General features: G+C 46.3%; 2 protein-coding genes across 5 annotated transcripts; both read left to right on the plus strand.

Moving 5' to 3' along the window:
• Nucleotides 1-470: 470 nt before the first annotated feature.
• On the plus strand, nucleotides 471-18,347 carry LOC105702630 (lipase 3). 2 transcript variants are annotated; one of them, XM_012430330.2, is made up of 8 exons: nucleotides 471-691; nucleotides 789-966; nucleotides 1,028-1,142; nucleotides 1,228-1,471; nucleotides 1,534-1,692; nucleotides 1,777-2,004; nucleotides 2,118-2,301; nucleotides 18,241-18,347. In XM_012430330.2, the coding sequence occupies exons 1-8, from the start codon at nucleotides 548-550 to the stop codon at nucleotides 18,243-18,245; spliced, it is 1,257 nt and encodes a 418-aa protein (XP_012285753.1). In that variant the 5' UTR covers nucleotides 471-547; the 3' UTR covers nucleotides 18,246-18,347. The 2 variants fall into 2 exon arrangements, with proteins under 2 accessions (XP_012285753.1, XP_012285751.1); XM_012430328.1 differs by lacking the exon at nucleotides 18,241-18,347 and having other exon boundaries at nucleotides 2,118-2,451.
• Nucleotides 8,660-26,587, plus strand: LOC105702629. 3 transcript variants are annotated; one of them, XM_012430325.2, is made up of 8 exons: nucleotides 8,660-8,817; nucleotides 19,581-20,087; nucleotides 21,952-22,501; nucleotides 23,484-23,812; nucleotides 24,371-24,793; nucleotides 24,875-24,977; nucleotides 25,843-25,909; nucleotides 25,995-26,587. In XM_012430325.2, the coding sequence occupies exons 2-8, from the start codon at nucleotides 19,681-19,683 to the stop codon at nucleotides 26,072-26,074; spliced, it is 1,959 nt and encodes a 652-aa protein (XP_012285748.1). In that variant the 5' UTR covers nucleotides 8,660-8,817; nucleotides 19,581-19,680; the 3' UTR covers nucleotides 26,075-26,587. The 3 variants fall into 3 exon arrangements, with proteins under 3 accessions (XP_012285748.1, XP_012285749.1, XP_012285750.1); XM_012430326.2 differs by having other exon boundaries at nucleotides 8,660-8,810; XM_012430327.2 differs by lacking the exon at nucleotides 8,660-8,817 and adding an exon at nucleotides 18,389-18,447.
• The last annotated feature ends 803 nt before the right edge of the window (nucleotides 26,588-27,390 follow it).

Below are 27,390 nucleotides of genomic sequence, written 5' to 3' on the forward strand. Positions count from 1 at the left end.
GCGCGACCCTGCCCGTGAGCAATCTCCCAACTCATCTCTGTTCAACTCTGCTCTACACCAGTGTAGCTGAGTGTAATCCAGCTGAAAACGCTATTAGGTAATTCTGATCCACGTTGTGTAACAATCCTGCAACGCCATTGGCTGAACGGTAGCCAATCAGACGTCGACTTTCTTGGGGTTATTATTACCACGCAAGAACTCTCTTAGTCCTTTTAACTTAATGCTTAAGGGAAATTAGTTTTATATTTATTTCATCAAGTGGTTATATTTCCCCCACCAAAAAAAATGCAGAATATTTCGTGATGACAAGTAGCGGGAAGAATTGAATTAGACACGCGCAAGACTGCTGCATGCACTTCCTCTTGATACAATGATTATCACGTAGTTGTGTAAACCGGCGACGCATTCTGCTGCATGTGTGCGTTCTTGAAGGTATACGTTATCAATTGCATGGAAGCAGTAGCCGTGTTACCATGAGTCAAGGAATTTGATTTTTAGCAGGTTCAACAGTTGATTCACTTCTGGCTTATTCAGTAAATAAGCAACCATGGCAGTTATGATTCGCATCGTTATCTTCTTTGCGGCAAGTGGCTTTTGCAGTCGAAGTCCTGTTGTCTCGGGATTAAATCTACTGCCTTGGTTTTCGTTCGATAAGAATATTCATGCGGATCCGGATGTCTATCTTCAGACTGTAAGTGTTATTATTATTATTTAAAACCATTTGGAGAAATAGAAACTTTAATTTATATCGAGGAAAGAATCAGCCACAATGTAATTGTTTTCAACAGCTGGAATTGATAAGGAAAAACGGATATCCTGCAGAGGCTCATGTGGTTGAAACCGAAGATGGATATTTATTAACGGTACATCGGATTCCACAAGACAATGCACCAACAGTGCTGTTGCAGCATGGTCTTCTTGGGTCCTCCGCTGACTGGGTATTCAGTGGAAAGGAAAAGGCTCTAGGTACACACTAGTCATGCTATTTGTTTGGCTTGTCAATAAACATTGTGCTTTATTCTTGCAGCATACATTTTATCAGACGCTGGATACGATGTATGGCTTGGAAATGTAAGAGGCAATACATACTCTAGATCCCACGTGAATCTAACTATATCCGATCCACAGTACTGGAATTTTAGGTAATTGCTTCGGAACGACTTTTTGGATCAATTAATAATATACATGTTAAAGCCATGATAAGTAACGATTCATCGCATCCCACAGCTGGCATGAGATGGGAGTGTATGATCTTCCTGCAGTAATACGGTACATCGCTGAACGTAAGAAAGACAACAAACTATTTTATATTGGGCATTCCATGGGCACAACCATGTTTTACGTGATGGCCTCCGAGAGGCCAGAAATTACTAAAGGGATTCAAGTAATGTTAAGTCTGGCTCCGGTGGCCTTCATGACTCATGTGAGAAGTCCAATTAGATTGATAGCTCCTTTTGCGAAAGATATCGAGGTGAGCGTCCGCAACCCTTTCCTTCCATTACCTGATAACTCGGTATGATTAATGTCTTCCAGATAGTCACTGAGCTCTTAGGGGCAAACGAATTCCTGCCACAAAACACGTTTTTGCGAGTGTTAGCGAAATATGTTTGCGATAAAGTGAACTGGGAGAAGGAGCTCTGCGCCAACATCTTTTTCATCTTCAGCGGCTTCGACCAGGCCGAGTTTAACGATGTAAACGTCCTTTGACTTGACTCAAAAGCTATAACATCACCTCCATGGTCTTTCTCCTTCTAATCTTAGTAATTCTTTTCGAAGACCCTAATCCCGGTGATCCTGGGCCACAGTCCCGCGGGTACTTCCACGAGAACCGTCGTCCACTACGCTCAGGAGATCCAGTCCGGGGAATTCAGGCAATTCGACTACGGTTCATCAACGAACAAGCGAGTGTACAACAACACGACACCTCCTAGCTACGACTTAACGAAGATAAACGTACCAGTGGCCATTTATTACGCCGATAACGACTGGTTGGCCAGCGTGAACGTAAGTCGGCGATCTGCAGGGGCCTCTTCGGCTGCCAGGAGTCTCACCATGCACATTCCTCTTTCTTATATCACCTTTGACCGATCTAACATGTCGTATTGTCATTTCTACAGGATGTACTGAGGTTCTACACAAAGTTACCGATTAAAGCCGGCAAGTACAGGGTCCCATACCCGAAATTCAGCCACCTGGACTTCCTGTGGGCCATCGACGCCCCGTCGATGATTTACACGCGGGTGCTTTCGATGCTGCAACAATACAAAATTTCGGTAGATCCGGTCTACCTACAGAACCTCGGTAAGTGAGAACCAGCGGGCTCCAGAAGAAGATCCTGCACAACCTACGTAACCAGTGATACCGACTACGCTTTTCTGTGTGACTCATGTAACCAGTGCACAGATCTAGATGCGAGCAATAAAGCCCGCTTTGTTAGAGGATACCCGTTCCTGTGACCATTCATCGCTCGACATGCTCTCGTTCCTGACTGATAGCGTGGTATCCACAGAGTCTCGTTATGTAGGGATTGCTTCCTGAACAGAACCCTGAAGAGGGACGCGCTCTCTTCAAGAAGTCCTACCTAGAAAATGCGCCAATAAGGCCGCCTTTATGCTTATTTCTGCGTAACTAGTACGCGGCTTAAGGTGAAGTGAAACACGTCGAGGAACTTGATCGACGTCGATATAGATGATTTTTCTAAATGCCTACGTTGTCGACGTTGGTTTTTATATCGACAGCTGGGTCGAATTATATTGGGTATCGTACCAAATGGCATACTCTACCTGTCGTTTTCGTACAATAATTATAAAGAAAGCGAAGTAAAGCTCCAGAAATCCTCTGGATTCATGCTTTCTGCGACCCTAATTGACTGCAGAGGGACCCCCTGCGCCATCTGTGATTTCCAGGTCAATTAAATTTTCACTCCGAGACCTCGTATTACCATCGTTTTAGCACAGAAGCGCATACAACACTTTTTTTGCCTTTATCTCGTTCAAATGCGAGTTTTTCGACTACCAGAGTGTTATAAATTGTCGTAAAATTGTCCTGACCCTTTCGATTCTCATATCAGAGACTTCGATAACTGTATATCGATCGAAATATGAGAGCTCGACGCCATTTTGGTTCTGGTCTGGGCGGAGTTAAACAATTAAAAAAAAAAAAAAATCCAAACTTTGAATGCGTCAGGGCAATTCTTAGATGATCAGGAGTGATGTGTCAAAGTTTCGGACAGTTTGGTCTAATACCCTTAAAAAAGAGTGTTGTATTCGAATCGACTGGTTTGAAGGGGGTTTCACTTCACCTTAAGGCGAGCATAATAAAGCTCGCTTTGTTGCGCCGAGACGAGCGTGGCGACGTTCTTGACACATTTGTCGAAGCGATTAAGAGAGCGAAACTTAAGTCGGCAGCAGCCATGACCCGGTCGCTCGCTAATCGCCCGATTGGCTTCGAGCCGCAAAGGAGCGCGATTCCTACTCTGGCCTTATCAATCTCCACGATGCGCGCTCTTTATTCCCGACCCCGATAACAAGTTACAGAAACTTCGCTTCTCGGTGGCTCGTTCGTTCCTTCTATCATAAATAAGGATTTCCTCTCTTCGAGAGCGTTGCCGAAACTTGACCCTTCACCTCATCGAGGCAATTAGGACGATATCAATTTAACGTTATCAAGGCGAACCGAATTCGAATTAAGAAACACAGATGGACGGGTATGTAACGTTAAGGTGAAGTGAAACACGTTGAGGAAGTTGATCGACGACGATAAAGAAGATTTTTTTAAATGCCTACGTTGTCGACGTTGGTTTTTATATTGACAGCCGGGTCGAATTATATTGGGTATCGTACCAAATGGCATACTCTACCTGTCGTTTTCGTACAATAATTATAAAGAAATCGAAGTACAACTCCAGAAATCCTCTGGATTCGTAGTTTCCGAGGCCCTAAATGACGGCAGAGGGACCCCCTGTGCCATCTGTGATTTCCAGGTCAATTAAATTTTCACTCCGAGACCTCGTATTACCATCGTCTTAGGATAACAGCGGATAAGACACCTTTTTCACCTTTATCTTGTTCAAATGCGAGTTTATCGAATTACATTGGGTATTGTACTAAATGGCGTACTCCATTTGATGTTTTGGTGCAAGAATTATAAAGAAATCGAAGTAAAACTCCAGAAATCCTCTGGATTCGTAGTTTCCGAGGCCCTAAATGACGGCAGAGGGACCCTCTGCGACCTCTGTGATTTCCGTCTCAACTAAATTTTCACTCCGAGACCTCGTATTACCATCGTTTTAGCATAGAAGCGCATACAACACTTTTTTGGCCTCTATCCCGATCAAATGCGAGTTTAACGATTACCAGAGTGTTATAAATTGTCATAAAATTGTCCTGACCCTTTCGTTTCTCATATCAGAGCCTTCGATAAATATATATTAATCGAAATATGAGAGCTCGACGCCATTTCGGTTCTGGTCTGGGCTGAGTTAAAAAGTTTAAAAAAAGAAATCCAAATTTTGAATGCGTCAGGACAATTCTTAGATGATCAGCAGTGATGTGTAAAAGTTTTGGACAGATTGGTCCAATACCCTTAACAGAAATTGTTGTATTCGAATCGACTGATATGAAGGGGGTTTCACTTCACCTTAAGAAACGTATATGCGACGAGTATATTAAATCAAGGTTGCGACGCCTTGGCAAGGAATCGAACGCGATTTTTAATACACGAGTTTCCCGTAGGTTTCGCAACGGAACCTGAAGAAGTATTCGTGCTTCGTTTAGAACCGTGACGCGGAGGTATGCGGCACTTCCACCGGCATTTTAAAATAAGGAGGCCGGACCCGAGGAAGAGTGCGAGAGTCGTCCTCGATTCCAGATGGAGGGGAGCGAGCTGGAGAGTTGTGGCACCGAATAGAAGCCGGCACCAGCGAGGCGTCCAATAACGGTACACCCTGGCGAAAGGTGCTCGAAAGTCGCGAAAACCGGAACATTCCGTATATCGATGTTCCCCTCGCCGAGCGTCGACGCGGAAACTCCGGAGGTGGGTCCGGTTACCCTGACGTCGCAAGGATCTCGGAATGCCGTATCGGTTCTCGAAGATGGAGATCGGTTCTCGAGGAGAGCTGAGCTTTATGAAGATATTCAGCTCTTCAGGGTCTGCGAGGGTCTTCCGGAAGAGTCTTAGACTTCCGTATCGGTTCTCGAAGATGCATCGAAACGGAAGAGCTCAACTATATGAAGATATTCAGCTCCTCAGGACATGCACGTCCTCAGACATCGTGTCTCAGACTTCCGTATTGGTTCTTGGAGATGCATCGAAACGAGAACTCAGCTATATGAAGATATTCAGCTCCTCAGGACATGCATGTTCTCAGACATCATGTCTCAGAACTTCGTATCGGTTCTTGGAGATGCATCGAGACGGAAGAGCTCAGCTATATGAAGGTATTCAGCTCTTCAGGGTCTGCGAGGGTCTTCCGGAAGGGTCTTAGACTTCCGTATCGGTTCTCGAAGATGCATCGAAACGGAAGAGCTCAGTTATATGAAGGTATTCAGCTCTTCAGGGCATGCATGTTCTCAGACATCATGTCTCAGAACTTCGTATCGGTTCTTGGAGATGCATCGAGACGGAAGAGCTCAGCTATATGAAGGTATTCAGCTCTTCAGGGCATGCATGTTCTCAGACATCATGTCTCAGAATTCCGTATCGGTTTTCGAAGATGCATGAAGACGAGAAGAACTCAGCTATATGAAGATGTTCAGCTCCTCAGGACATGCATGTTCTCAGACATCATGTCTCAGAATTCCGTATCGGTTTTCGAAGATGCATCAAGACGAGAAGAGCTCAGCTATATGAAGATATTCAGCTCCTCAGGACATGCACATCCTCAGACATCATGTCTCAGGATTCCGTATCGGTTCTCGAAGATGCATCAAGACGAGAAGAACTCAGCTATATGAAGATATTCAGCTCTTCAGGGCATACCACGGTCTTCCGGGAGGGTCTCAGATTTCCGTATCGGTTCTTGGAGATGCATCGAAACGAGAACTCAGCTATTTGAAGATATTCAGCTCTTTAGGGTTTGCAGCGGCCTTCTGGAAGGGTCTTAGAATTACATATCGATTCTCGAAGATGCATCGAGACGAAAAGAACGCAGCTATATGAAGATATTCAGCTCTTCAGGGCATGCAGCAGTCTTCCGGAATGGTCTCAGACTTCCGTATCGGTTCTCGAAGATGCATCGAGACGAGAAGAGCTTAGTTATATGAAGATATTCAGCTCTTTAGGGCATGCAACGGTCTTCCCGAAGGGTCTCAGACTTCCGTATCGGTTGTCGAAGATGCATCGAGACGAGAAGAGCTCAGCTATATGAAGTCATTCAGCTCTTCAAGGTCTGCAACGACCTTAACGCCCCGTTACTTTCGCGGGTCCGTTGATCCCGTCTGATGGGAACATGCGATCACCAAATGGTACCAACTGCCGTGTATTTTCTCCAAGCCTATACGCGTCTCTTATGTATAACTTAAGGTGATATGAAAGTGTCATATACATATCAAAAAGCACCACTTTCTTCCTTAGGGCCTTCATAATCACGTGCTGAAGTTTCAAATAATTCGGTGCACCCAGGGTGGAGAAAAGTTTTATAAATATTTTGATATATATANTTTTCTCCAAACTGGGTGCACCGAATCGTTTGAAACTTCAGCACGTGATTATGAAGGCCCTAAGGAAGAACGCGGTGCTCGTGAAATTTCATTTTTTAAAGAAAAATTTCTTTTATTTATCCTAAACTTAAACCAAAGCACATGTTGACCCTTTTATATCACTTTAAGGCTTCCATAATCACGTGTTAAAATTCCAGATAATTCGGTTCACCCAGTTTGGAGAAAAGTTTTATAAATATATGTATCAAACCGTCAAAATATTTATAAAACTTTTCTCCAAACTGGGTGAACCGAATTATCTGGAATTTTAACACGTGATTATATTTATACATACGATATATATATATATATCAAACCGTATATGTACCAAACACACTATATATATATAGTGTGATCCTTTTATATCACCTTAATACACCGAGTATTTCTCTTTACCACGCGTCAGCACTTCGAGCTGGTGCGATAATTCGAGGAAATGTGCAGACTGCAACGTCGGTAAAAACTCGTGTACGTGCCGCGATGCTGGAACTCTGATCGTGTCGACTTGTATGTAAAACTCGAAGGAAAAACGGATGAAGACTGCATCCTGTCCCATTTTCTCGAGCTAACTGCAAGCTTCATATCATGTAATTTCAACAGTTTCTGTAATAAGTATCACTTGGCAGGGGGTCCCTCTGCAGTCAATTAGGGCCTCGGAAACCATGAATTCAGAGAATCTCTGGAGTTTCACTTCGATTTCTATATAATTATTGTGCGAAAACGACAGATGAAGTATGCCATTTAGTACAATAGTCAATATAATTCGATAGAGCTGTCAATATAAGAACGAACGTTGGCAACGTAGGCATTTAGAAAAACCTATTTTACCGACGTCGATGAATTTCCTCGACGTGTTTCACTTCACCTTAACCCCTTGGCTACTAAGAGCGTCTAAAGGCGCCCGACGTTTGGTCCAATATTGCCTGCACGGTCAGACGAATTTCGCCCATATGGCGAATGGCTCCGTGTTTGAAGAGTTAAAGAACTGATATCAAACAGTGATCGCCCCCACTCTGTATAATTATTCGGTAGCATCGTGGCTTTAGAAAAACACCTGCAATCTCGTGGCAGCCTTAACCCTTTGGCTACTAAGAGCGCCTAAAGGTGCCCGACGTTTGGTCTAATATTGCCTGCACGGGCAGACGAATTTCGCCCATATGGCGAAATGGCTCCGTGTTCAAAGAGTTAAGGGGAACTGAAGGGAGTGAGTGTACTAATATGTAATCAAGTGTACGAAGTAAAGTTATATCTAATATAGAATGCAGGAGGATATTGGATACGACATGACACGCAATTTGCAGCGAGGATGAAAAAAAGATAATGACGCGTTTTTCCTTAAGTTTTTACGTTTAATTCGACAATGTCTACAGTCTAAGATCCAGGAACATACTCTCGGTTCGTGTTTAAAAACACGAAAGCGAGTTCTAAGCCAAGCTTCGTTCTCGAGCCCGCTTAACCTGCGACCTGGGCCCTCCAGGCATTTGAACCCTGCTCCCGAGTCTCGACACAGCAGCGCAGCTGCACGTTACTGCACATAATTGCAAATAACTGCACGTAACTGCACGTAGCCGCGGAATTCCGCGCCATCCGTGCCAGGCGGAGTTCCGACTTTCGCGAGCTCCTACAAGACGCCTCTCGTTCAATTCTGCATCCGCGATCGATCCAGAGATGAATTAAGGTCGCTTAATCGGAGCGGATTCGGGAGGTCCGCCGCTCGCGACTCTCTCCCGCGACCTGTGGAGCTCTCTATCTCTGCGTCTTTCTCGTCTCGCGGAGCGCTCTCTCTCTTCCCGGCTCGCGAGATGCTTCGGAGCGGTTCGGGAGGCTTCGGGAGTCCTCGGGAGTCCTCGGGTGCTTCCGAGGGCGCCTTCGTAGCCGCGCGGCGAAGCTCGGGCAGACTCGGCGGAGCTCGGCCGCCGTGGTCGGGTTCGGTCGAGGCCGCGCCAGTAGTGCGGCGACCGCCGGCGCGTTAGGTCGCTACGTCCGGATGAGTAGGTACGGGGCGACGCCGCGAAGGATACCCGCGGCACACCGGGGCTACCTGGCGACGCCCGGCGTCCATACCCGCAGCGACGCCCGCCGCTCGTCGAGGGACAGTCGGGGAGGCGCCGAGTGAGTGGTGTGTATGCGAGAGTACTCCCCCGCGACCCTCGGGAGCCGTCGAGACCGGGGGATGACAGGACCCCTCGGGATCCCCGCCGCCGCCCGGCTGACGCGCTCGATGCTCCCCGAGAGACCGCGCAGGAACGCCCTGGAACGCCTCGATTAGGGCCTCCATGAACCCTTGCATTTCCCTCTTGGTTTCCCGTTTACATCGAGCCCTGATCTCGCGAAGATCTGTACCGACACCTAGAGCATCATCCCGGGACATACCTGGGGATGACACCCATGTAGATGCGCTCGAATGTTAAATCGCTCCGAGATGTATCTACGAGATGAGCACCGGTAGATGTAACATTCACATATGATATACATATGACATACCTCCGCTGTATATAAAATATACACATATATTAAGGGTACCCATAAGTAATCAATTTTTTGTTCACGTCTAAAACACTTATTTCAAAATAATTGACTACTTATGGGCAGGGTTTGGTTAAGTAAAATACCCTAGATAATTTACGTAGTTTTTCACAGTAATTTACTAGGTATTTCACTCAACAAATTTCATACGTGAGGTAATTCACATGAATATGCCACTTTACGTCTCTGCAGTTCTTATTCCTGATACGGTTAAAATTCAAAATTATCCATGGAACGTATGGAAAACTGGAATGTGATGCCTAGATCTTTTTAACGTTCATTCCATTTTGCCATTATTCTTTATTCCTTTCTATTTTTGACTAAAATGTTTATTCACAAGTGACGTATACTTGGACCGTGTTGAAAAAGTGAGGTTACAGTACCGCCATCTTCGTCCTGGAATTTATTAGGTATTTTACTTGGATTTTAAGAAAAATACATCCCTTACGTATTTTACGTAAAAAACTGCGAATTACACGTTACTGTCCAACCCTGCTTATGGGTACCCTTAAATGTATATACATACATACATAGTATACATTATATATATAATATAATTAATATATATAATATATAATGTATATATGTGTATATATATGTATACTATGTATGTATGTATGTATGTATATACATTTAAGAGTACCCATAAGCAGGGTTGGGCAGTAACGCGTAATTCGCAGTTTTTGCATTATATGCATTCGCATATATATATATGTGTATATATATATATGGAATGAGGGAGGAGGGAGAGAAATGTCCTTTTATATCCCAAAATCGTTTAATTTAATAGTTTAAAATGATATCCTCGTTACGTGGGGCGATTCGACCGCAATTCCGGACACGTACCAGAGCGATCGCCTCGCGTCGCCCGTCGATTTTCGCGACCAATTCTAGGTTAATTCCCGCCGAGTCGGGTTTCTAATTGACGCCAATTCAGGGGCATAAAGAGCGCGCACGGTACGTGGGAGCGCTCGCAATCGCGTGCGCACGACTCGCGTGGGAATTCCGCGTAAACGAGCCTGGAAGGCCGCAGCGGTCCGTTTCCGCGCGAGTCGCGCGATCCGCTACTCGCCCACGCGTGGAATCTTCCGCAGAGGCCTAGCGAGTCCGGCTGGACCAGCTGGACCAGCTGATTCCCCTGGCACCGGTCAGCAGGATCGTTCCCAGGTTAAGGTGAAGTGAAGACCCCCCTCAAATCGGTCGATTCGGATACAACACTTCTTTTTAAGGGTATTGGAACAAACGGTCCGAAACTTTGACACATGACTCGTGATCTAAGAATTGTCCTGACACATTCAAAATATTGGTTCTCTTTTCACATTGCACTGATAACGGCTTAAGGTGAAGTGAAACCCCCCTCAAATCAGTCGATTCTAATACAACACTTTTTTTTAAGGGTGTTGGACCAAACTGTCCGAAACTTTGACACACGACTCGTGATCTAAGAATTGTCCTGACACATTCATAATTTTGGTTCTCTTTTCACGTTGCACAGATAACGGCTTAAGGTGAAGTGAAACCCCCCTCAAATCAGTCGATTCGAATACAACACTTTTTATTAAGGGTATTGGACCAAATTATCCGAAACTTTGACACGTGACTCGTGATCTTCTAAGAATAGGCCTGACACAGATAACGGCTTAAGGTGAAGTGAAACCTCCCTCAAATCAGTCGATTCGGATACAACACTTTTTTTTAAGGGTATTGGACCAAACTGTCCGAAACTTTGACACGTGACTTGTTATCTTCTAAGAATAGGCCTGACTCATTCAAAATTTGGGTTCTCTTTTCAAATTGCACACATATAAGGCTTAAGGTGAAGTGAAACCCCCCTCAAATCGGTCGATTCGAATACAACACTTTTTTTTAAGGGTATTGGACCAAACTGTCCGAAACTTTGACACATGACTCGTGATCTAAGAATTGTCTTGCCACATTCAAAATATTGGTTCTCTTTTCACATTGCACAGATAACGGCTTAAGGTGAAGTGAAACCCCCCTCAAATCGGTCGATTCGAATACAACACTTTTTTTTTAAGGGTATTAGACCAAACTGTCCAAATTCTGTATACAATACGCGTGTTGAAAGCGTCTCTGGGTTCGGGGCACCTTTTGCACCCCCAACCAGGAACGGCCCTGACGACCGACACGAGACGTCGACCATCCTTCCCAGGATTGTCTCGACTCGCGGCCTCCTTTCTCGGCGAGAGAGTGGCTCTTCTCAAAGAGCGCCTCGAAGGACCCTCGATTGTCCCCGGTGTTTCCTGGGGCGGGTTGCAACGTAACGATAGATTGTCGTTAATCGCATAATCCGGTAATTGCCCTTGGGTGGAATCTTCCGTTGACGCCGGGCGAGTCGAGGCGAGGACCAGCGAAACCAGCCTTTAACAGCGCCAGCTGATTCCGCTGGTACCAACTTTCCTGAATTAAGTCGACCTCCTCTCTTCCGTTGTTCTCAAAGGGCGCCTCGAAGGACCCCAGAATGCCCCCGGTGCCTCCTGGGGCGGATTAGAACGTAACGATAGACGTCAATTCTGCGATTCCGCGAGGACCAGCGTTACCAGTCTTTAACAGCGCCAGTTGATCCCGCTGGTACCAGCTTTCCTGAATTAAGTCGACCTCCTCTCTTCCGTTGTTCTCAAAGGGCGCCTCGAAGGACCCTCGATTGTCTCCGGTGTCTCCTGGGGCAGATTAGAACATATCGATAGACATCGATTCTGCGATTCCGCGAGGACCAGCGGAACCAGTCTTTAACAGTGCCAGTTGATCCCGCTGGTACCAACTTTCCTGAATTAAGTCGACCTCCTCTCTTCCGTTGTTCTCAAAGGGCGCCTCGAAGGACCCCCGAATGCCCCCGGTGCCTCCTGGGGCGGATTAGAACGTAAAGATAGACGTCAATTCTGCGATTCCGCGAGGACCAGCGGAACCAGCCTTTAACAGCGCCAGCTGATTCCGCTGGTACCAACTTTCCTGAATTAAGTCGACCTCCTCTCTTCCGTTATTCTCAAAGGGCGAAGGACCCTCGATTGTCTCCGGTGTCTCCTGGGGCAGATTAGAACATAACGATAGACGTCGATTCTGTGATTCTGCGACGACCAACGGAACCAGCCTTTAACAGCGCCAGCTGATTCCGCTGGTACCAACTTTCCTGAATTAAGTCGACCTCCTCTCTTCCGTTGTTCTCAAAGGGCGCCTCGAAGGACCCTCGATTGTCTCCGGTGTCTCCTGGGACAGATTAGAACGTAACAATAGACGTCAATTCTGCGATTCTGCGACGACCAACGGAACCAGCCTTTAACAGCTCCAGCTGATTCCGCTGGCACCAACTTTCATGAATTAAGCCGATCTTCTCACTCAGCTCTTCTCAAAGGGCGCCTCGAAGGACCCTCAGTTGCCCCTAGTACCTCCTGGGACGGATTAGAACGTGAAGATAGTCGTTAATTCTGCGATCCGCTATTCGCCTACACGTGAAATCTTTCGTAGTAGCTAAACGGGTCGACGCGAAGACCAGCGAGACCAGTGGAACCAGCTTATAAGACCAGTTGGTCGCGCTGGTACCAGTGTCCCTAGATGATCTCCATTCACGGCCTTCTTTCTCGATGAAAGTGCGAGTCGAGGGACTGTTCATTCAGAAATCAGTGAGAACTATTTCCTTCGTTGAAAACCGATTGCCTTTGATTTTATATGACAAACGACGACAATGGGATTCGGGAATAAGTGACAGTCGGTCTTAATATTCTGGCAATGTTTCGGTGTTTTCCAACGATTTCCACGGATTTCTGCTTGCGAACGTGATTTCGAACATTAACATCCATGATTTCCTGAGTGAATACCGCCTCGGAGTGAACACTTCTCTAAGAACGCCTCGATGGACCCTCCATTACCCTCGGTACCTCCTGGGGCAAGGTACAATGTGACGATAGACATCGTTAGTCGGGCGATCCGCTACTCGCCCACGCGTGGAATGTTCAACCGAGGCCATGCAAGTCGACGCGAGGACCAGTGGGACCAGTGCAACCAGCTTGTAAGGCCAATTGGTTCCGCTGGTACCAACCTTCGTGGAATATCTCGAAGGATGAGCAAGTTCTTCCCAAAAAGCGTCTCGGAGGACCCTCGATTGCCCCTGGTACCTCCTGGGGCGAGGTACAATGTAGCGATATACATCGTTAGTCGGGCGATCCGCTACTCGACCATTCGTGGAATCTTTCGAAGAGGCCAAGTTAGTCGACCCTAGGACCAGTGGGGCCAGTGGAACCAGCTTGTAAGGCCAATTGGTTCCGCTGGTATCAACCTTCCTAGGATTGTTTCGATTCGGAGCCTCTTTTTTCGCCGCGAGTGCGATCTCTTCTCAAGAAGCGCCTCGATGGACCCTCCATTACCTTCGGTGCCTCCTGGAGCAAGGAACAATGTGACGATAGACATCGTTAGTCGGGCAATCCGCTACTCGCCCACACGTGGAATGTTCCACCGAGGCCGTGTGAGTCGATGCGAGGACCAGCGAGACCAGCTTGTAACGCCAATTGGTTTTGCTGGTACCAAGCTTCCTGGAAAATCTCGAAGAAAGAGCGAGTTTTTCTCAAAGAGCACCTCGAAGAACTCTCCATTACCTTCGGTTCCTCCTGGGGCAAGGTACAATGTGACGATAGACATCGTTAGTCGGGCGATCCGCTACTCGCCCACGCGTGGAATGTTCAACCGAGGCCGTGCAAGTCGATGCGAGGACCAGTGCAACCAGCTCGTAAGGCCAATTGGTTCCGCTGGTACCAACCTTCGTGGAATATCTCGAAGAATGAGCAAGTTCTTCCCAAAAAGCGTCTCGGAGGACCCTCGATGGCCCCTAGTACCTCCTGGGGCGAGGTACAATTTAGCGATATACATCGTTAGTCGGGCGATCCGCTACTCGCCCACGTGTGGAATGTTCAACCGAGGTCGTGCGAGTTGACGCGAGGACCAGCGAGACCAGCTTGTAACGCCAATTGGTTTCGCTGGTACCAAGCTCCCTGGAAAATCTCGAAGAAAGAGTGAGTCCTTCTCAAAGAGCGCCTCGAAGAACCCTCCATTACCCTCGGTACCTCCTGGGGCGGGTTACAATGTAGCGATAGACATCGTTAGTCGGGCAATCCGCTACTCGCCCACGTGGAATCTTTCGCCGAGGCCGAGCGAGTCGACGCGAGGACCAGTGGGACCAGTGCAACCAGCTTGTAAGGCCAATTGGTTCCGCTGGTACCAACCTTCGTGGAATATCTCGAAGGATGAGCAAGTTCTTCCCAAAAAGCGTCTCGATGGACCCTCGATTGCCCCTGGTACCTCCTGGGGCGAGGTACAATGTAGCGATAGACATCGTTAGTCGGGCAATCCGCTACTCGCCCACGCGTGGAATCTTTCGCCGAGGCCGAGCGAGTCGACGCGAGGACCAGTGGGACCAACTCGCGCGAGCGCCAGCTGGTCCCACTGGTACCGACTGGCACGGGACGTCGGCCATTCTTCCCACGATTGTCTCGACTCACGGCCTCCTTTCTCGGCGAGAGAGGGAGAACACTTCTGAATTGTGCTTCGAAGGATCTTCGGATGCACATGAATATTCCTTGAGGATCTAACAGAGCCATCTTGACGGTAATCGAACCAGGATCGCGTCGATCGTCTTCCCATCGATCCTTCATTCCTCTTTCTCACATAAACGCTTACGAGTACTCGCTTCTAAATCACGCTTCGAAGGATCCTGGGATGCACATCAAGATCCTTTGAAGGTGTAATAGAGCTATCTCGAAAATGATCGAACTAGGATCACGTCGATTATCTCCCAATCGATCTTTCATTCCTCATCCTGGCATAAACGCTTACCAGTACTCGCTTCTAAATCACGCTTCGAAGGATCCTGGGATGCACATGAAGATCCTTCAAGGGTGTAATAGAGCTATCTCGAGGATGATCGAATTGCAATCGGTCTTCCATTCCTCTTTCTCACATAAACGCTTACGAGTACTCGCTTCTAAATCACGCTTCGAAGGATCTTCGGATGCACATGAAGATCTTTCGAAGGTGTAATAGAGCTATCTGTAGGATGATCGAACCAGGATCACGTCGATTGTCTTGTAATCGATCTTTCATTCCTCATCCTGGCATAAACGCTTACGAGTATTCGCTTCTAAATCACGCTTCGAAGGATCCTCGGATGCACATGAAGATCTTTTAAGCGTGTAATACAGCTATCTCGAGAAGGATCGAACTAGGATCACGTCGATTGTCTTGATATGGATCTTTCATTCCTTATCCTGGCATAAACGCTTACGAGTACTCGCTTCTAAGTCACGCTTCGAAGGATCTTCGGATGCACATGAAGATCCTTTGAAGGTGTAATAGAGCTATCTTGAGGATGATCGAACCAGGATCACGTCGATTATCTCCCAATCGATCTTTCATTCCTCATCCTGGCATAAACGCTTACCAGTACTCGCTTCTAAATCACGCTTCGAAGGATCCTCGGATGCACACGAAGATCCTTTGAGGATTCAACAGATCCATCTCAAGGATGATCGAACCAGGGTCGCGTCGATCAAACTTCAATCGATCTTCCATTCCTCATTCTCGCATAAACGCTTACGAGTGTTCGCTTCTAAATTAAGCTTCCAAGGATCCTCGGATGCACATAAAGATCATTCGAGGATCCAACTGTCGATCAAGTTCCTCGACCTGTTTCACTTTACCTTAAATCGAGGTCTTGTGTAGAATTCTCCTCGGCTAAATTTACCCAGATTTATCGCAGTCGTTTCACTTGTCTTCGTCCTTTGTCGTCCGCGTCGTCGCGTGTCGAAGACTCGGCCGGAGAAATTATGCCGCGGTTCCCCCGCGCGCGGACGAGCCGCGCGTAACCGGGACCGATTACGCTGCCGAGCCGGAACCGGCCGCGGGAACGCGGCACCGCGCGGTACCGCTCGGCGCCGTTCGGGACTGTTCGGCACCGCTCGGCATCGTTCGGCACCGCTTGGCATCGCTTGGCATCGCTTGGCACCGCTCGGCATCGTTCGGCATCGTTCGGCATCGTTCGGCATCGTTCGGCACCGTTCGGCACCGTTCGGCACCGTAGGCACTACTCGGCACCGCTTGGCATCGCTCGGCACCGCTCGGCATCGTTCGGCATCGTTCGGCACCGTGGGCACCACTCGGCACCGTTCGGAACCACTCGGCATCGCTCGGCACGATTCGGCGCGAGAATGCCGCCCGGCCTCCCCCGGGCCTCCCACGTTCTCCTTTTCCTGGCACGAAGTCGAGCTCGTGTGCGTGCACGCATTCCTCCACCCGCGTTTCTCCTCAGGGTCTGGATCGACACTAAGAGACCAGTTTCTCGTCGTGCCAGGAACCTGTAAAAGACACCTGGGTTATAGGTCGAGTTTGGATACCGAGGGAAACGCGAAAGTGGAGGAAAAATTTCCCCTCTGACTAATTCAACGCGGCTCGGGCATTTTTACGATCTACTCAGACAGGACTGGGCGATGACGCGCCATTCCAAATTCTTTTTTTACTTAAAATACGTAAGGAAAGTATTTCACGTGAAACCCAAGTAAAATACCTGATAAATTCCACGACGAAGATGGCGGTACTGTAACCTCACTTTTTCAAAGCGGTCAAAGTTTACGTCACTTGTGAATAAACATTTTAGTCAGGACAAAGGAAGGAATAAAGAATAGTGGCAAGTAGGAGCGAACGTTAAAAAGATCTCGGCTTCACATTCCAGTTTTCCATACTTGTGAATAAATATTTTAGACGGAACAAAGAAAGGAATAAAGAATAGTGACAAGCAGAAGCAAACGTTAATAAGATCTCGGCTTCACATTCCAGTTTTCCATACATTCCATGGATCATTTTGAATTCTAACCGTATCAGGAATAGGAACTGCAGAAATGTAACCCACTGAACACTGTTATATTAGGGCGATGGTAATACGAGGTGTAAAAATTTAGTTGAGACGGAAATCACAGATGGCGCAGGGGGTCCCTCTGCAGTCAATTAGGGCCCCAGAAAGCACGAATCCAGAGGATTTCTGGAGTTTTACTTCGACTTCTCGATACTTATTGTACGAAAACGACAGGTGGAGTATGCCATTTGGTACAATACCCAATATAATTCGATAAACTCGCATTTAAACGAGAGAAAGGTAAAAAAAGTGTCTTATCCGGTGCTATCCTAAAACGATGGTGATACGGGGTGTAAAAATTTAGTTGAGACGGAAATCACAGATGGCGCAGGAGGTCCCTCTGCAGTCAATTAGGGCCCCAGAAGGCACGAATCCATAAGATTTCTGGAGTTTTACTTCGATTACTTTATAATCATTGTACAAAGACGACAGATGGAGTTCGCCATTTAGTACAATACCCAATATAATTCTACCCAGCTGTGAATATAAAAACAAACGTCGGCAACGTAGGCATTTAGAAAAATCTTTATCGACGTCGATCAAATTCCTCGACGCGTTTCACTTCACCTTAATGCTAGTACATGTCATGGATAAAGTACAAACATGTCTGAACCGGCCTTTAAATCCCCCTGTCGAGGCGGCCCTGGTGGGGCGACCTCCGCGACCTGGCGGAGGGAGACGGAGAGAGGGAGGAGTGCACCTGTGCCGGCTACGTGTAGGAGTGAGCGAGAGAGAGAGAGACCGATGCACCTGTGCTCCCTGTTAGCCGAGAGAGAAGGAGAGACGGCGGAATGCCCTCTCGCTCGGCTGACACGGCGAAGCATCCGCGAGACGGTATTCGATATTCGACTTTTATCGCGGGCCAATCTGACGTCGCACGTGCCGCATCAGGAATCGGCGAATCGGCCGAAGTGCGGGGCAAAAAGGGGTTTCGCTCGAGAGGACGACGAGGAAGACAAAACCGAGCACGGCTCGAGCCGCGAATTGCATTTCTCCGTCTCCCTTCGAGCGCTCCTTCCTCTCCCTCTTTCTCTCCTTTCGCTTTTCGTCACTTTCGAACTGCCGATCGAACTTGCCGAGCTGACTCGAGATTTCTCCTTACAGATTGAGTCGGAAGAGGAAGTCGAGGAGGACCGGGTCGGCGCAACTGCGGGGAGTCCTGGAAGCATCGCCCGGAAGAGGCCTCGACCTCTCGCGACGAACTCCTGGAGGGAAAAGTAAGAGCCCAGGGCCGAATCTGTGAGATTAGACGAGGGGCTACTCGCCGAGATCATTATTTCTTTTAAGATGAACTGAAACACATCGACGTAGGTAAAAAAGATTTTCCTAAATACCTACGCTGCCGACGTTCGTTTTTATATTGACAACTCGGTCGAATTATATTGGGTATTGTACTAAATGGCATACTCCATTTGACGTTTCCGTACAATAACTGTAAAGAAATCGAAGTAAAACTCCAGAAATTCTCTTGATTCATAGTTTCCAAGGCCCTAAATGACTGCAGAGGGACCCCCTGCGCCATCTGTGATTTCCGTCTCAACTCAATTTGTACACCTCATATTACCATCGTTTCAGAATAGCAGCGGATAAGACACTTTTTTCACCTTTATCTCGTTCAAATGCGAGTTTATCGAATTATATTGGGTATTGTACTAAATGGCATACTCCATCTGACGTTTTCGTACAATAATTTGTAAAGAAATCGAAGTAAAACTCCAGAAATCCTCTTGATTCATAATTTCCAAGGCCCTAAATGACTGCAGAGGGTCCCCCTGCGCCATCTGTGATTTCCGTCTCAACTCAATTTTTACACCTCGTATTACCATCGTTTCAGAATAGCAGCGGATAAGACACTTTTTTCACCTTTATCTCGTTCAAATGCGAGTTTATCGAATTATATTGGGTATTGTACTAAATGGCATACTCCATTTGACGTTTTGGTACAATACTTGTAAAGAAATCGAAGTAAAACTCCAGAAATTCTCTTGATTCATAATTTCCAAGGCCCTAAATAACTGCAGAGGGACCCTCTGCGCCCTACTACTTTCACCAAAGATTGAAAGTGAATCCTGGCTTGTCTCGTGGTTAACGCGGGTTTTTAGAGCAAAAGTTTAGTAGCAGCTAAACGTCACAGATGGCGACGCTGGTCCTAAACAGTCGTTAGAATAATGAATTCCCGGGATTTCGACAGTTTTACCTCGATATCTTCATCATTACTTTACCGAAATGACATATAGAACTCTTCAGTTCATATACTTCTCAACGTAGACTGTAAAAGACTTCACGGTGAATATAAATGTCGGTAACGTGACGCGCCAGCTTGTGTTATCACTTGAGTACTCTAAATGGCGTTACCACCAAAAAGGGTACAGATGAATTTTAATTAATCGACCTCGATTAATTATCTCAGCGCCTTTCGTATCATCTTAATCTTCCTGTTCCAGGTTTCCAAGATACTCGTCCAGGAACCTTCCGTGGACTTCCTGAACTCCCGACCGGGGCTTCTTCAGGTTCTCCCGCATATCCTGGAATCGAGTTTACAGGATGAGACAGGGAGAGCAGCCGCACCCTCCTCGACGTCCTCGCGAGCTCGTCGACCGGGAGCCGACCTCGATGAGCTCGACGACCTCGATGGACCCTGACGTAGCCAGCGAATCTGCTAGTGGTAGCAACGGATATGCCTACAGACCCTTGACGACGAGGCATCGTCGAGCCGGCAGCACCGGGACCACCGGCGACGAGGAGTACACCAGCGACGAAGAGGAGCTCTACGGCGACGAGGCCGAGTCGGCGGGGTGTCCGTCTCTGCATGCCTCTCAGCCCGTGGGTGGCATCCTCAGGTCCGACCTCGCTAGGGCGGCCACCGACCTCTTCGGCTACGCCGAGAAAGAGGAGCACACCGGCCTCTTCGACGAGGAGGACTCCGAATTCAACGCTTCGCCCCGGCCGAGGTGCTTGCTTGGCTTCGTTTCGTTCACCGGGAAATCCTAAAATCGACTTAGAATTAATATCCACGTGCACGGCACCCTGGAGAGTGCAAAGGCTTTTACAGGTACCTCGCGTAACAGGGGCAGCTTAGGCTTAAGGTGAAATGAAACGCGTCGAGGAACTTGATCGACGTTGGTAAAACAGGTCTTTCTAAATACCTACGTAGCCGACGTTCGTATTTATATTGATAGCTGTATCGAATTATATTGGGCATTGTACCAAATGGCATACTCCACCTGTCGTTTTCGTGTAATAGTTATAAAGAAATCGAAGTGAAACTCCAGAAATCCTCTGGATTCATGCTTTCTGGGGCCCTAATTGACTGCAGAGGGACACCCTGCGCCATCTGTGATTTCCAGGTCAATTAAATTTTCACTCGGAGACCTCGTATTACCATCGTTTTAGTATAGAAGGGCATATAACACTTTTTTTGCTTTTATCCCGTTCAAATGCGAGTTTATAGATTACCAGAGTGTTATAAATTGTCATAAAATTGTCCTGACCCTTTCGTTTCTCATATCAGGGCCTTCGATAATTGTATATTGATCGAAATATCAGATTTAATACGTGAATATGAAGACCCTAAGGTAGGTCCTGAAACTCGCGAAATTTCATTTTTCTATAAACTATTTTTAAAATACCTATAAACAAATTAGAAAAGAATTGAAATTTCATGAGTTTCAGGACCTTCCTTGTAGTCTCCCCATTCACGTTGTAAAGTTTCAAACTGTTCAGTAAATCGAGGTGGGAGAAAAGTTTTACAATCAAAACCTCTTCGGTGCCACTTTCACATCACCTTAAGGTGAAGTGAAACCCCCTTCTTATCAGTCGTTTCGAATACAACACTTTTTTTTAAGGGTATTAGACCAAACAGTCCGAAACTTTGACACGTCACTCCTGATCATCTAAGAATTGTCCTGACCCATTCAAAATTTGAATTTTCAAAAAAAATGTTTAATTCAGCCCATACCAGAACCAAAATGGCGTCGAGCTCTCATATTTCGATCGATATACCAATTATCGAAGACTCTGATATGAGAATCGAAAGGGTCAGGACAATTTTCCGACAATTTATAACCCTCTGGTAGTCGACAAACTCGCATTTGAACGGGATAAAGGCAAAAAAAAGTGTTGTATGCGCTTCTATGCTAAAACGATGGTAATACGAGGTCTCGGAGTGAAAATTTTATTGACCTGGAAATCACAGATGGCGCAGGGGGTCCCTCCGCAGTCAATTAGGGCCCTAGAAAGCATGAATCCAGAGGATTTCTGGAGTTTTACCTCGATTTCTTTACAATTATTGTATGAAAACGACAGGTAGAGTATGCCATTTGGTACGATACCCAATATAATTCGACCCAGCTGTCGATATAAAAACGAACGTCGGCAACGTAGGCATTTAGAAAAATCATCTTTATCGACGTCGATCAACTTCCTCGACGTGTTTCACTTCACCTTAAACCGACTTCATTCTACGTAGGGTATGCGAGTCCCTCCGAGCAGCCTTCCGTCTGCGCGGGAGGGCGTCGGAAGGTTTGGCGAGGACGTTCCCCGCCTGTGGGAACGATTTGGCCAGGGCAAGCGTGTCGGATAATAAGCAGCGAGTTAGCCATCGAGGTTGGAGGAAATAGAATCGCTATTAATATCCGTAAAGAGTTTTCTGCGCGTATAGGAGGGCGCGACTTGGCGTAGCTTCTGCCTTTCTCAGACTCGCGTCCGCGAGACTGCTTCTATCATTTTTCTAGCCTCCACCTCGGCGTCTTCTCGATATTCCCGGTCACGTATTCCTGATAAGATTCCGCTTCTAACGTCCCCGGTGATCCACAGCAGGCCAGCGAGCAAGCCGTCTCTTCTGGGCCAGCCAGGATCGACTCGTGGGGTCGGTCGGCTCTTCAACGGGGTCGTCAGGATCTCCAAGGAGTCCAAGGTGGACCCTGAGAAGCCCGAGGTGGCGGTCGCCGAGAGGAAGAGGTCCTGCAGCCCGGAATGCTCCGAGAGGAAGGAGCCCTCCACTCATCCGGACCCCGACGAAGAGGTGCTCCAACCTGAAGGACCCTCTGCCGCTTCCGAGACCCTTCAATCCACCGGCAGGAATCACGTCGACCTGGATGTACATCCTCCTGGGAAAGGAGACGAACCCGGAGGCCCTGCTCCTGGAGTCAGGGAGGAGAAACGCGCCAGGTCATCCTCGCCGACTGCTTTGCAAAGGGAGAGGGCCTTGTCCGAGGTCAGGGAACATGCGGTGGCCAAACTGCAGGATGAGGTCCGTCGTGTTCGGGAGGAGCTCAGGATCAAGGACGAGGAAGTCACTCGACTCACGAGGATCAGACAGGACGTCGAGGCTGAGCTGGAGGACCTCACCGCCAGCCTCTTTCAGGTGCGCTAAGAGCCTCCTTCTGCGCTACTAAGTGTCCCGGTTAATATAGATGCATCCCCCTAGATGCATCTTAAAACATCGGTTATCATCTACGAGGATGTCTGACTGATATGATTGAAAAATTCTTATTACTTCGGTCTGATTGTATGGTCATCTTAAGGTGAAGTGTGAAACACGTCGAGGAAGTTGATCGACGTCGATGAAGATTTTTCTAAATGCCTACGTTGCCGACGTTCGTTTTTATATCGACAGCTGGGTCGAATTATATTGGGTATCGTACCAAATGGCATACTCCACCTGTCGTTTTTGTACAATAATTATAAAGAAATCGAAGTAAAACTCCAGAAATCCTCTGGATTCATGCTTTCTAGGGCCCGAATTGACTGCGGAGGGACCCCCTGCGCCATCTGTGATTTCCAGGTCAATTAAATTTTCACTCCGAGACCTCGTATTACCATCGTTTTAGCATAGAAGCGCATACAACACTTTTTTTGCCTTTATCTCGTTCAAATGCGAGTTTATCAACTACCAGAGTGTTATAAATCGTCATAAAATTGTCCTGACCCTTTCGATTCTCATATCAGAGCCTTCGATAATTGTATATCGATCAAAATATGAGAGCTCGACGCCATTTTGGTTCTGGTATGGGCTGAATAAAAAAATTAAAAAAAAATTCCAAGTTTTGAATGCGTCAGGACAATTCTTAGATGATCAGGAGTGATGTGTCAAAGTTTCGGACAGATTGGTCTAATACCCTTAAAAGAAATTGTTGTATTCGAATCGACTGATATGAAGGGGGTTTCACTTCACCTTAAAACATCGATTATCATCTACGAGGATGTCTGACTGATATGATTGAAAAATTCTTATTACTTCGGTCTGCTTGTATGGTCGTCATTGGTACGTTTAGCGCTAATTGGACCCTTGTTTTAGCATAGATAGCAAGGGCTCTTCGTCTTATCAATATAAACTATCTCTTCAGGAAGCCCACAACATGGTGCGGGAGGCGAACGTGCGCCAAGCGACAGCGGAGCGCCTCTTCGAGGAGAGTCGCATGAAGGCGGAGGTCCTGGCCGCCGAAGTGGCCGCCCTGAAGACGCTGGTCCTCACGTCGACCCCGGCGAGGCCCAACAAGCATCTGCACCCTCAGATCGACGCCCGGGGAAGAACGGCGCCCGTCACGCCAGTCACCGCGACGCCGATCACCACGGCCACGACGACAACCGCGATCACCACGTCGGCGACCGCGACGTCGCCCGCAAACTCCGAAGACACGCAACCGGGCCTCTTCGCCCTGAGGAGGCATCGCAGGTAAAAAGTAACCGTACCATATAAGTATCGATACGTGGTCTTAATACAAGGAACATGTCAAGTATCGATACTCGATCTCAATACAAGTAACATGTCAAGTATCGATACCTGGTCTTAATACAAGGCACATGTCAAGTATCGATACTTTGACATGTTAATAAAATATACTTGTTCTACTGTATAACAAAGGAAAAATAAGTACCATTCAAACATGTTTGTTTTCAATCAAGCAAATCGTTTTCTCAGTGTAAGTAACAAGTCAGTATCGAAACTTGGTCTGGAGTCAATACTAGTTACATGTCAAGTATCGATACTTTGATATAAGGGTGATCGATATTAACATAACATGTAACATACTACCGAACTATTATATATACGTTACATTATTCGTTTTATAACCGTGTTATATAGCTGCGGAGGAAATAGTAATACAAATCTTACTTATACATTATATGTATATTACATTACATGTTACAAACGTTATGTAACGGTTATGTTATTGTAATGTAACCGTGTTTGGTGGGTAATAATTAATATATAATTTATTTCTAACCGTAGATCGCCATCGCACTTCAACCTGAAGTACGGCCGCGAGAACTCGCCCCCGGACTCGCCATCCGGGAAGGAGCAACGCCTCTCCGGACCCGAGAGAGAGGTTCTCGTCGACGGGACCTGGTGCATGGACCGCGTCGACGGAGGCCGGGGTGACCGGGACGAGCCCGGAGGCAGATTCCCCGGGGAACGGGATGCCGATTTCGGACTCGAGGTCGACCCGAGGGTGCACGCCGAGTTCCTCAGCTGGAAGGCCAATCCGAGGCTCGACAAGGATGACCCCTTCGTCGCCAGGATCTTCCGCGAGGACATCGACCTGTGCCTCGACTTCCCGAACGTCCTCCTCGGGGCTAGGGTCAAGCAGGCCGTGCTGGACGGAATCGTCTTCATCGAGGCCGTCAGCGACAAGGCTGGACCGTCATTCCCCACGTAGGGAGTGGTTTCTTGTCATTAGATCACTACACTTATATCGTTGCATCGTTCGGTGTGTGATATGTCTCCTTCTTCCAGGACGTGTGCCCTCCTAGAGACGCCTCGTCGGTGTCGCTACCGGATGAGGCTCGGCGATCAGGAGAAACATTGGCACAGCATATCCAGGGTCTGCCGTAATAGGGTGAGTTACCTACTGAACACCAAACCTAACAGATACGTAACTTAAAACTAAGAAATAACATAACGTTTGTTACAATGTAATAATCTAACAGTTACGTAACATAGAGTTAACTAGTTAAATGACATCGGTTACAATGCAGTAACTTAACAGGTATGTAACATGGAGCTAACAGGTTACATAACATTTGTTACTATCGTATCTATATAAATGTAGCGTGACTTTGTTACTCTTATCTTACAATATATTACCGTCCTGATATTACTGTGTATATGCAGCACATATTTGTAACAAAACAGAACTACATTGGTGCTGTCATCTATTTTATTACATCATGGTCATCGTCATTGTCATAAGATTAATATATGTCATATTTTGTTTACTACTCGTATGAAAAAATATGACTTTAATTCATACGCGCATATACATTGCTAGTCGAATGAAATCCTAATTGTCTTTAAGTAAAATCAGATAGTTTATCATTCACATAATTTCATTTAAAGTCTGATCTATCATATAATATCTAACTATTGCCAAGTGCCACAAAATATTACAAAATAAAAAATTACATAATTTTTATAAAATTGCATTATTTTTGTATGAAATGTTTGAAAAATTAATATTATTTTAAGGTAACTGAACTTATAACATGTTACCTTATTCAGGGGGAAATAATAACAAACATCTAACTTCCATGTTACTTTTGTGCTACATAACACATTAGCTTCGAAAACGTAACATTTACCTAACAGTTATACAACACTGTTCAGTGGGTATCCTTTTTCGCAGGTTAACTTGATAGAATGGTTCTTTTCGTACTCCTGCATAAGTTGAAATCAATCGATAACTCAGATCATTCTCATTCCAGATCATCGCTGTCTGTGACTGCCTGAATTACCTGCGGTACATTGAACGAGGTCTGGTGAAGAGTTCAGGTGAGCGTATGTTTTAGGTTAGCTTACTTTAATTCTGGATGATGAAGGATGATAAGAAGTATGTGTTGACTTTTGATTGATATAGTGCAAGACATGTATTGGGAGATCACTCGACTGCGAAAGGACATCGTGCTGGCCAGACTGGGATTGGCATTTTGCAATTAAAGGATTCGTGCTCTCTGATTAGACGATAATCTACGCTTGGAAGCCTCGCAAGACCCTTTGTAAGAACTTTGAGAGGCCTCAAGCTTTCTCTCTTGTCTTTCACCGAGTCTTCCCATCCTGTGAACGAGCAACGGAAAGGAGACTCGATACAAGAGCTTCACCAGGAATCGCATGACCGAAGCGGGACAAGTACTCTCCTGACTAGTTATTGTTATGTAAATATTTTAAATATTTAGCGGAGACTCTGACAGGTCGGAATAATTAATGTCACAGGTGCTCCCTTTGGTGGACATCCCATGGAGAACCGTTCTTATACTCCGTTTTAATAAGCTAAGCATGGCAACTTGTGAATAAAATGTACATTCATAGCGGGAAGCACAGTAAGAATATTAACGTCAACATTGCTGCGCGATTTGGCTACGTAACAAAAAAAAATAAAACCAGTGTTGAATATTAGTAACCTAACAGTTACAGTGTTAAATACTCGCGAAATATAACGTTACAATCCGACCATCTTGAAGTACACACCACTGCCCACTGCCACATCCACGTGAATTTTACTCCGTTACTTATGTTTCAACTCCTCTTTTATAAATTATTTCCGTTTTTCATTCCGCCCAATGTACCACGGTTGGGTAAGTATAATACGTCATGTAATATACGTGGTTTCCTCCGCGTATGTTACAACGTATAATACATCCCTAGCTTTCCACGCGAGCGCAAAGTACATTACATCCTTTTCTTTTTACATAGAAAATAACAAATTCAATTAGAAATTTCATATTAAACATGGTTAAGTCGAAAGAATTTCAACGCAAACGGCAAATTAATTATTTCTTAACAATTTTTACGTGTTTATATGTGCGCTAAAAGACGTTAACCTCGCGAATACATATATCATGCATTCGTGGAATCCGGCATATTGAAAACGTTCTAAACAATTCTATTCTATTCAATTTTATTCTAAACAATTTTGAATACAAGCGTCAAATTAATAAATTGTTCCATAAAATATTTCCCTGTTTACATGTGTGCTAAACGACGTTTATAACTCAGCAGATGCCGTATACCGTCCATCTGTGGCATTCTTCATATTGGAAACGTAATTCATTGATGTTCTACGATTTTCTCCGGTAAACTACTTTGTAACGTAATATAGGTAAAAACCTCGAATAATAGGGAATTACCCAACCTTGCTGTGCATACAAGGTGCAGAGAAAAGTGGAAGATTGCGTACGGGAAGGTCGCACTATCGCGTTCTGTGCTGCCATCTGTGGAGAATGCAGGCGGCTAATGCATTTGCTCCCAACGGCGGA

This window comes from Orussus abietinus, unplaced genomic scaffold, assembly GCF_000612105.2.
Source record: "Orussus abietinus isolate OABI.00-Male unplaced genomic scaffold, Oabi_2.0 scaffold466, whole genome shotgun sequence".
In the NCBI taxonomy this organism is placed as follows: Eukaryota; Metazoa; Arthropoda; class Insecta; order Hymenoptera; family Orussidae; genus Orussus; species Orussus abietinus.